Source organism: Gekko japonicus, unplaced genomic scaffold (genome assembly GCF_001447785.1).
Source record: "Gekko japonicus isolate JY-2015 unplaced genomic scaffold, Gekko_japonicus_V1.1 scaffold856, whole genome shotgun sequence".
Taxonomy (NCBI): Eukaryota; Metazoa; Chordata; class Lepidosauria; order Squamata; family Gekkonidae; genus Gekko; species Gekko japonicus.
The window spans coordinates 274,494-285,088 of record NW_015175998.1 but is presented as its reverse complement, the minus strand read 5'-3'; the positions used below and the strand labels follow the sequence as shown (position 1 = coordinate 285,088).

At 53.8% G+C, this 10,595-nt stretch overlaps 1 protein-coding gene across 1 annotated transcript in view; it reads left to right on the top strand.

The window, feature by feature from the left end:
• The window catches only part of ADRBK2 (adrenergic, beta, receptor kinase 2), an 84,357-nt gene that overhangs the window by 41,758 nt on the left and 32,004 nt on the right, over positions 1-10,595 (top strand). Inside the window, exons 5-9 of the mRNA XM_015426417.1 lie at positions 673-698; positions 1,183-1,257; positions 2,794-2,855; positions 6,579-6,630; positions 10,382-10,473. Of these exons, the coding sequence (XP_015281903.1) occupies positions 673-698; positions 1,183-1,257; positions 2,794-2,855; positions 6,579-6,630; positions 10,382-10,473 (307 nt within the window). The remainder of the gene's footprint in view (positions 1-672; positions 699-1,182; positions 1,258-2,793; positions 2,856-6,578; positions 6,631-10,381; positions 10,474-10,595) is intronic.

Genomic DNA, 10,595 nt, shown 5'->3' with positions numbered 1-10,595 from the left:
ACCGGGGGGGGGGGGGCAGCTCTGAAATGCCTCCCTGGCCTAGAGGAACCCCGTTTAAAATACCAGTTTGCTGGAATAGTCTTTAACCCCCTGGAGAATCAATCGTCTTGTGATCCAGCCACGATGCCCAGGTGGAGCCCTGTCAACAAATCTTGGCTTTTGGCCTGGGGAGGAGGGAGCCCCTGGCTTGGCAGCCTCCCGGCTCTTCCGCGGGCGAGGGAGCCAGGACTCACATAGGTACGCATGAAGCTGCCTCACTGGTCCATCAAAGTCAGCCTTGTCTACTCTGACTGGCAGCGGCTCGCCAGGGTCTCAGGCAGAAGTCCTTCACGTGACCTCCTGCCTGGTGCTTTTAGCTGGAGAGGCCACTGGGGACTGAGCTTGGGACCTTCTATTTATTTATTTATATTTATTTATTTGTGCGATTTCTATCCCGCCTTACCCAATGGCTCAGGGCGGCTAACAACAAGTTTAAAAATTATTGGACAATAAAAACAATAGTACATATATAATAAAAACTGGTGCTTCAAATCTACATATATTATACAAAATGCACAGCAACTCACATTTGCGGCCAATGTTCTTGATAGCGTGAGCGCCAGGAACAGTAATTCCCCAACACAGTCCCCAACACAGTCGGGTGACATCTACCCCCCCCCCGGGATACGGTAGATGGATGGTACATCGTGGTGGTGGTGGTATAGCGATGGCGATGGCGGCGGCTCCTACCCAAAGGCCTGGTGGAAGAGCTCCGTCTTATAGGCCCTGCGGAACTGCACAAGGTCCCATAGGGCCCGGATCTCCTCCAGGAGCTCATTCCACCAGGAAGGAGCCGCCACCGAAAACGCCCTAGATCTGTTGTGGGCCAACCTCACAGTTCGGGGGCCTGGAACTTCCAGGCGATGGAGGTTCCCCGATCTCTGCATGCTGAGCAGATGCTCTGCCACTGAGCCAACGCCCCTCCGGTCCCTGTGGAAGAGTCTTGTAGCTATATGTTGTCGAAGGCTTTCACAGCCGGAGTGCATTAGCTGTTGCAGATTTTCTGGGCTGTGCGGCCGTGGTCTTGTAGGACCTGACGTTTTGCCAGTAGCTGTGACTGGCATCCTCAGAGGTATAACACAGAAAGATGGAGTACTCTCCGTGTCTTGTCGCTGTTGCTGAAAAATGCCCTTTCCCCTGCAGCCTTTCTCAAAGCCGACTGTCGATCACGTGCAGTCCCACCTCGCCAAGAAGCAAGTCCCGCCAAACCTTTTCCAGGTGAGTGTTGGGGTCTGGAAGCCAAAACCAATAAGTGATAACCCCCCCCGCAGTGTGCTGGAAGTCTTGCTTTCGAAGGCCTGCAGGCGGCTGTCTCAGTGATTCAGGAAAGACTGGCTGTTTTCAGGAAGTGGCGGCTCTAGAGAGTGGCACAAAGGCCAGCCAGTCATTGAGCCCGAAGCCATTTGCCGCCTCCCCACCTGGCTGTGCAGGGTGCCGATTGGCTGTCCGTTGTGGCCGGAAGGCACTGCTTCCCCACCTTGTGCAAAATTTTTTTTAAAAGGCCTTTAAAAAACAAAAAACTGGATTGGCTTTTTTTTTTAAAGATCCCAAATAAGCTTGTGAAAGAATAAATGTCCCAAAACAAATGTTTTTGAAAAGCCAGAACTTTTTTGTATTGCGGTTTTATGGGGAGGGAGAAGGAGCAAAATTCGCACTGCAGTTGAACCGGGCCTGCCTGGTGTCAGAGGAAAGGCAAATTTTGCCTGCAGCAAGGAAACCCGGCCCCTCCTGGTGGGAACATGGTCTGTCCGCAGCTTAAAGCAGCTTCCCTCGTGGAAGGGCCGGAAAGGTCTGCTGCTGTTCTTAGAGGTCACCAGGGTCCCAGGGCTGGGTTAAACCTACCAGTTTAAAGAGAGGCGGCAGCACATTTTGCACCCTGGAAGAGGTTCTCCTGGGAAGGGGTCAAAAAAGGTCCCCAGAGAGGTTGGCTGGGGAGAGGGGGAGATGCCCGGATCCTCCTCCGTCAGTTTGGTGTCGTGGTTAAGTGGGCGGACTCTAATCTGGGAGCACCGGGTTTGATTCCCCACGCCTCCTCCACTTGCACCTGACTGGAGTGACCTTGGGCAAGTCGTAGTTCTGATAAGAGCTGTCCTTGAAAAAAAGAGCAGTTTCTGTCAAGACCTCTCTCAGCCCCGCCTACCTCACAGGGTGTCTGTTGTGGGGAGGGGAAGGGAAAGGAGACGGTAAACCACGCTGAGACTCCCAAGTGAAGGGCAGGGGTATAAATCCAATCTCCTGCGTGACTGGTGTGTTCATTCGGTACTGAATTAACATGGTGGGGTGTTCTGGGGGCAGGATCCACCGCCTTTGAAGAGCAAGTGCTGTCCCGCTTGGGAGGGGGCCATGGGGGCTGGGCTGGGCCTTCTAGCATTTCCCATTCACACCACTGGTGTTGTGCGGGAGGCTGGTTCCCGTCAGGTACTTCCGTGTCTTTCCAGCAGCTTAAAACCCAAACTGGTATTAATGCTCAGCCTTGTTGAGCTAGAGTCAGGGTTTTAAACCATCCATGCTTGAATGTGGATCAGATTTTCTGAACTTGTCCAGAGCCTCTTCCCAGCCAGGTGAACATTAGTGTGCCTTTGTAGGTAAAGGACAGTCTCCTGGACTCCGCCAGAGTTCAGCTCCCGCGTTTGCCTGGATCTTGGGGGGGGGGATCCAAGTGGAACGACAGGGGTCTCGCTCTAAGCCTTCGTCCGACTGGATTCTAGTAGTCTCTGTGCTGATCTGTTTGTTTCCTTGTGTTTTTTCCCATAGCCCTACATAGAAGAAATCTGTGACAGCCTGCGGGGGAAAACTTTCCAGGCATTTCTGGAGAGGTATGGTTGTGTGTGGGGGGAGGGGGGCTGCTCACGCATTGTATCCGGCAGCCTTGAGGGGGGCGGGGTGTGTGCATCTTTCCGGCTTCTGCAGATTCTGGAATGCGTAGTGAGAACATAAGAGAAGCCGTGTTGGATCAACCCAATGGCCCATCCATCCCAACACTCTGTGTCTCACACAGTGGCCAAAACCCAGGGGCCATCAAAATTTCCACCAGCGGCGACAGAACTCCAAAAGCCCTCCCACGCTTGCCCCCCAAGCACCAAGAAGACAGAGCATCATCACTCCAGACATGAGAACATAAGAGAAGCCGTGTTGGATCAACCCAATGGCCCATCCATCCCAACACTCTGTGTCTCACACAGTGGCCAAAACCCAGGGGCCATCAAAATTTCCACCAGCGGCGACAGAACTCCAAAAGCCCTCCCACGCTTGCCCCCCAAGCACCAAGAAGACAGAGCATCCCTTTCCCCAGACCGAGAGTGTTCCCATCTGTCCCTCATTGCTAGTAGCCACGGATGGGCTTCTGCTCTGTGGTAGGAAGGAGCAGTCAGACCTGGACAAGAGTTTTATTTATTTATTTTAAAGCATTTATTAGCACCCTTTCACCCTTACGGAGCTCAAGGCGGCTTGGAGCACAGATTAGAAAACATGAAATAAAATACACTGAAAAACCGAGATTTAAGATCTCAATTCAGGACAGCTCATAAAGTCAGCCAGATGCATTCCTAAATGAAAACTTGTCTTCAGCTGCCTCCGAAAGATCGACAGTGAGGGGGCCGGGCGCACTTCTGCGGAGAGGTTGATCCGTAATCGTGGGGCTGCCACCGAAAAGGCCGTCTCTCGTGAACCCAGCAAATGAGCTTCTTTGATCGATTGGGCCTCTCCCTCTGACCTTAATTCCCGGGCAGGGCCAAAATGTGTCCGGGGGGGGGGGCTTGGAACCCGCTGGTCCTTGCAGTCTGGCCATGAGATGCGACTCCAGGAGCCAGTCTGGAAAGAGGGCGAGCAGCGTGCTTGGGTTTGCCCGATCGCCCTGTCTGTCTTGAAGGCAGCTGACTTGGACTCCTCCTCTCCCTTCTGATCCAAACTCCTTTTGATGGGTAAAACGTATGACCTAAGGACCATACGTGTTTCGGCCCCTTTGGGCCTTCCTCAGTGGTCAGTATTCTTTATTTTACAATGACACACATCCAGAAATACATGCATAAAGAATTTTGTATACATATATGACCAGATGTTGCCTTCTTATATGATTTGCATTTGCTACAAGTTTATATAGTGGGCCATAGATAGTAGCTGTGCAAACTCTCCAGATTATTCTGGTAGCGAATGTCCCATTCGTCAGGATGTCTGTCGCTTCCGTCAAAGGTAGTGGTCAAGTTAGGTCCTTAGGTCAGAAGTTTTACCCATCATTTGGATATGTATAACTATCAGCTTTGATGATATAAGCTTTAAGAGTCTGATATTTAGACTATTTCTTTTAACCGTATGTATGTTTTAGTTATGTGTACACCCTAATAAATATTTGTATTTTTTATATAATTCATATGTTAGCTTGACCCTCTTGGATCACAGCTACATTTTGGGTTGAGTCCGCCCCCCCTTTTTTTCTTTGGTTTTTGCCAAACTCCTTTTGTCCTTGGAAGCTTCCCTCCGCTAAGGTTTGCCGTTGGCTTTCCTGGGGCAGATCAGAGCGCATCCCCCAGCAAAGGACTTTTGCATGTTTGAAGCAGCTCCGCCGATTCTGTTTCTCTTTGGCACTAGCAGGGGTCATTTTGTAGAAAAAGAGGTGCAGGAGCTCATTAGCACAACTCATTAGCATATGCCACACCCCCTGACATCACTGGAAGTGTGTCAGAAGGCAACACCCACCGCTCAGGTTCCACTGGACTGTTTTGGATTGCTAGCTATTGGGGGGGGGGGGAACATGCAGAGCTTGTACCTGAATAAAACTTGGTCTTAAAGGTGCCACTGGACTGTTTTGGACTGGGGGGCCGGGGGGGGGGGCTCTGCAATTTACCTGGCTGCTTCTTGCTCCTCGTGGCCCAACTGAGGACTGCTGGGAGCAGGGGGCGGGGCTTGTTGCATGTGCCCGCCCCCCTGGGCTCTTTACTGCTGGAGCTCCGCTCCTGTGCGCTCCTGCAGGAAATGACCCCTGGGCGCTAGAGTTCAGGCAGGGGTCGGTGGCCTCAGTGGCAGAGCATCTGCTATGCATGCAGGAAGTCCCGCCGGGTCCAGTCCCCGGCAGCATCTCCGGCCAAATGCTCTCGGGTGCTGCTGGCAAAGACCTCTGGTGCCCGCTGAGACCCTGGAGAGCGGCTGCCCGTCAGGAGAAGCCACCCCGGCCCGATTCGGCGAAGCCCATGAAAATTGCTTTCTTCTTTGAAAAAGAGACGTGCGGGGCAGTGATAAGGAAATCCTTAGCGTAGTTCACACCACTAAGAGGGATCTAAGAGGGCTTTGGTTAGAATGTGGTTGTACCGAAGAAGCAGAAAATCAGCGGCAGAGAAGGCTCAGCGCAGCTCCCTACAGAGAGGATTCCAGAAGGCAGCGACAGAGCTGGCCGGGCTCAGGGCCAAACTGGACGTGGTTGTTTTCAGAGAGCGTACAGGATACTCCGCGTGGAGGAGCAGAAATGGAGAATTAGCTCCCCTCCTGGTGCTGTTTTTGTTCGGCACAGGAAAATGGCTGGGGAGGGGGAAAGCAGGAGCCCCTCCTGTCCCTGTGGAAGCGTCCTGAGCCCAAACGAGCTGCCCTTTACTTTAAAAAAGCCGTTCCCCACAGCTGCTGTGTGGCTGCCAGGACCCTGCGTTGGGTCCAGGGAAGAACCCGGGCCCAGGTGTTCGGGAAAGCCGGCCTCGTCTGGCCCTCAGTGCCCCCCAGAGCAGGTCCTGGGCCTCCCACCGGAGGTTAAGGATCCTTTGCTGAACCTGGGCTGCTGGTCATTTTGGAGGGCAGCTGGGTCGATCTGCCGTAGCGCAGCTCCGTTCGAGTCCTCCGGTGGCACCTTCCAGACCGACATGGTTTTGGGGGTCTGAGCTCCCGAGAGCCAAAGAATGCTCGTATCCCCCAAAACCTTGTGGGTCTCAAAGGTGCTGCTGAACGGGGTGGAGCTGTTGCGAGCTCTCAGATCTGACGCCTGCTGTTTCCGGCCCTGCTTGCTGGAATGGGGAAGGTCGTCCCCCGGGGCCACGGGGAAACACGTGGGCCTTTGAGCCGCTCCGCTCTGTAGGAGAACAGGGATCGTAATGCAAAGCGCTCTTCCCCAGCGTCGTTCCCCTCCCTGGGGGGCCAGCCAGTTAATCATAGCTGTTTGCGCTAAAAGCCCGTTCCCCTGTTACATACATTAGCTCTGAAGTTGTTCCTTAATTATTTCACAGGGTTCTGCGAAATGTAGAGTTTAATTATTCTTTTCTTCAGATGTACTTGGAGGTTGTTGGGGTTTTTTTTAGCGTGCTACGAATGAGACTCTTACAGAAATAAGAAATATTAAGTCCTGTTTACTGGAATGTTTCCTGTGCCTTCTCTAATTGCCGCCATCCAGAGATCACGCTGAAGAATGCCCTTTAATTAACACCTGCTTGCGGAAGATTTGCCGATCAACAGAGCTTTATGCATTAAAAACGGAGCTCTCGGTGCAGAGTTTTTATTCTCATTAGCATGATGCTGCGTACAATCTGTGCTCTCTTTCTCCCCCCCGCCCCACTCTTGTTTTGCAGTGATAAGTTCACTCGGTTTTGTCAGTGGAAGAACGTAGAACTGAATATTCATGTGAGTAATAAGCAGGGGGGTGGCGTCTGTTTCTGGAAGCAGGAGGGTGGGCAGAGAAGCATCGAGCAGGCCGGTCTCTGGGGGGGCCTGCTGGGGCCGGGAGGGATATGGGCGTCTTGGCCAGATTCAGCAAGGATCAGATTCGGTGTCCCTCAGCAAGAGTGCAGGCTCAGGGTCGCTTGACCCAGATCAGTGACGCCATAATTAACTGCTAAGAGATCTGGAGTCTGTGCTCTTGCTTTGTAAATTTAAAACCAGTCACTGAAGCACGGTGCTTGGGGTGGGGGGAGCCACCCCCATTTAGAAGGACACGTCGTTTCCCCACGATCTTGTCCCACGTCAAGAAAGCTCTCTGCAAGGGGGGAGCCTTTTCTGAGTGCCAAGGAGGCTGGGGCCCGGCCCTTCTTTTCCGGGGGCCTTCCCACCACCCCGGTTCTGAATGTTGTGATTCCTCCTCGGTGGGGAGGGCAGGGCGCAGTGCATGATCACAGGCGCTCGGTTGCGTCACGTCTTCCAGATGAGATCCGTGGCTGCCACGGGAGATTCTGGGGCCAGGCCCAGTTTGCACGAAGCCCTTTTCTGAGCCCAGGGCACTAGGGAAGCACCCTGCTGCTAAAGGGATTTGCACTGCAGGAGTTCCGCCTTCGTCCTAATTCGCCTGTAATGGTTTGCACATGGCTGTTCGGCTTCCAGCGGCTTCTGCTGATTTCCTGGTTTTGCACGAGATCAGAGTCCCCTCCTTGCTTGAGCGAACACCAAGATTTCGTTCTGGTGCTTTCCTCTGGCTTTGGCACAGCCCCCAGTTCCGAACTCAGCTTATCACCTGGGACCCGGCAGGAGGAGGGCTGCTCTTTCCCCACCCCCCACCCCACCCCCATTAAGACGGCTAGAGAGAGTGGCGGTGTACTGCAAGAGCATCTTCTAGGACGTTTTTGAAAGCCTGTGGGATGGCGGTGAAGGCAGCAAAGGAAGAATTCCGTGTGGCCTCCACTGCATTTGCAAGCTCTTGCCCAGCTCACGTTATTTAGAATAATTAGATCTTTAATTTCTCTCCCACAGGGGAACCAAAAAGATAGTAAATTGGCCATTAGCTGACAGGCTTTTGCGAGCTGTTTTGCAGATAAAATCTTGCTGCTCCACCAGGGCTTGCCGGCCACCCTTGATACAGTACGTGAACTGGAGGCTCCTTGGCCGTCATCAGGTCCAGTGTTGGACCGGTTCCGTCGACTCAGGATGAGGTTGACGGGACCCGGGGTGCTGTGGAGCCCACCTCTTGCCTCCTGGACCCGTGTCCGCCATGGCTGGTTAAGGCCGGTGGTGGCGGCATACGGGTCCCCCTGGGAGATATCATCAACTGATCGCTGAGCCCAGGGATATTCCCAGGATCTCTAAAGGAGGCAGTGGTGGGACCGTTCTCGAAGAAACCAACTTTGGACCCTGTTGATCCAGCCAACTACTGATCCGCCCAGTGTCAGACCTCCCATTTCTGGGTAAAGGTCGTTGAGAGAGCGGTAGCGGAACAGCTCCAGGCTCGCCTGGACGATGCCTCTACCCCTAGATCCGTTTCAGTCCGGCTTCCACTCTGCCTACGGGATGGAGAACAGGCTGGTCGTCCTCACGGATGACCTCTGGAGGCACCTGGATTGAGGTAGGTCAGCGCTGCTGTCACTACGTGACTCAGCAGTGTCTGATTACAATCTTTTGACCCACTGCCTCGCAGACACGGGGATATGAGGGACTGCCTTGCAACGGCTTATCTCTTTTCTCCAGGGTCGGGGTCAGAGAGTGGCCCTTGGGGAGAGGATTTCACCGTGTTACCCTTTGGGGTGCAGCGCCCCCCCGGGGGCGATCCTCTCCCCTGTGTCATTCAGCACCTACATGCGTCCTCTCGCCCGGCTAGTCTGGAGGTTTGGGCTGGGTTGCCATCCGTATGCTGATGACACCCAGCTGTATCTGCTGAAGGACGGCCGCCCGGGTGCCGCCCCAGAGGTTCTGGCGAGGGCGTTGGAGGCCGTGGCCGATTGGCTGAAGCAGAGTCGACTGGAATTAAATCCATCTAAGACGGAGGCCCTGTGCCTGAGCTGTGGGGGGGTGGGGGGTGGAACTGGGGATCCGGCTCCCCACCCTCGAAAGGGTGCTGTTCACACCACCTTCAACGATGGGGATGCTTCGCTTTCAGTGAAGGCCCAGGTCACGACCGTTCCCAGATCGGCCTTTTACCAGTTTGGTGTCGTGGTTAAGTGCGCGGACTCTCATCTGGGAGAACTGGGTTTGATTCCTCACTCCTCCACTTGCACCTGGCTGGATGACTTTGGGCAAGCCATAGTTCTGATAAGAGCTGTCCTTGAAAAAGAGCAGTTTCTGTCAGAGCTCTCTCAGCCCCACCTACCTCACAGGGTGTCTGTTGTGGGGAGGGGAAGGGAAAGGAGTTTGTGAGCTGCTCTGAGACTCCTTTGGGTAGTGAAAGACCCAAATCCAATATCTCCAGTTTGGTGTAGTGGTTAAGTGTGCGGACTCTAATTTGGGAGAACTGGGTTTGGTTCCCCACTCCTCCACTTGCACCTGGCTGGGTGACCTTGGGCAAGCCGTAGTTCTGACAAGAGCTGTCCTTGAAAAAGAGCAGTTTCTGTCAGAGCTCTCTCAGCCCCACCTACCTCACAGAGTGTCTGTTGTGGGGAGGGGAAGGGAAAGGAGTTTGTGAGCTGCTCTGAGACTCCTTTGGGTAGTGAAGGGCGGGGTGGGGGGTATAAATCCAATCATCTCCTCCTCATCATCATCATCATCTCTGGCAGGTCAGGCAGTTGTCCCCCTACCTTTCCCCCCGTGACTTAGCCACAGGGAGCCATGCATTGGTCACCTCCAGGCTGGACTACTGTAACTCGCTCTGTGCAGGGCTTCCCTTGACACTGATCTGGAAACTCCAGCCGGTACAAAATGCAGCTGCACGTGGCCTTACTGGGACCTTAGGACGAGCACATATACAGCCTGTGCTCCGGATCAAGTTCAAGGACTTGGTATTGACCTTTAAAGCCCTAAATGGTCTGGGACCGTCATATCTGCAGGACCGTCTCTCCCGCTGTGTCCCTCCAAAGAGCTTTGTGTTCTGCTGATCAACGTCTGCCGGTGATCCCCAGCCCAAAGGAGGTCTGCTTAGCCTCGACTAGATCCAGGGCCTTCTGGGTTCTGGCCCCGGCCTGGTGGAGCAGCCTTCCGACTGAGATCAGAGCCTGGCGGGACTTGCAACCATTCCGCAGGGCCTGTGAAACAGAGCCGTTCCTCAAGGCCTTTGGTTGAGGCGGTGGGCACCTTAGGCTGCCCCCCCCCCCCGCCCTACCCACCCACGCTATTCATCTGTGCTCTGCACGGGTATTGAGTGGTGGGAATTCTTTGCCACTTGTTAAAAATCAGTAGATTGGGTACATGTGCAGGGGCTAGGTTTTTGTGAGTGCGCCTTAATGGCATTATCCCCATCTTGTGAATTATGTATAGAATAGAATTTTAATATTTTATCGTGTTATGTTTTAATTTTTTAGATTGTTATGTTTGCGTGTTGTGAGTTGCCCTGAGCTCGCTGGCGGGGTAGAGTGGGACAAAAATCAAATGAATAAACAAACGGCCCAGGATGCTGCCGAGTGCTGTGCGCCTTGACAGCACTTTGCGAACCAGAAGGGGGATTTAGTGTGTGTGGGGGGGAGGGGGCGTCGGTCATCCGCTGATGTGGAACTCCCCGTGCCCTTCTTTCCCCTTGCAGCTGACCATGAATGACTTCAGCGTGCATCGGATCATCGGCCGGGGAGGCTTTGGGGAAGTCTATGGCTGCCGAAAAGCAGACACGGGGAAAATGCAAGTACTTGTTTGCATTTTAATGAGGGGGGCTTTAATGCGTCTGAGCCAAATCCCACAGAAGCAGAGCGGCCAGCCCGAGGAGGAGGATTGCGTTGCGGTCTGCTCAGCAGTCCCAGTTC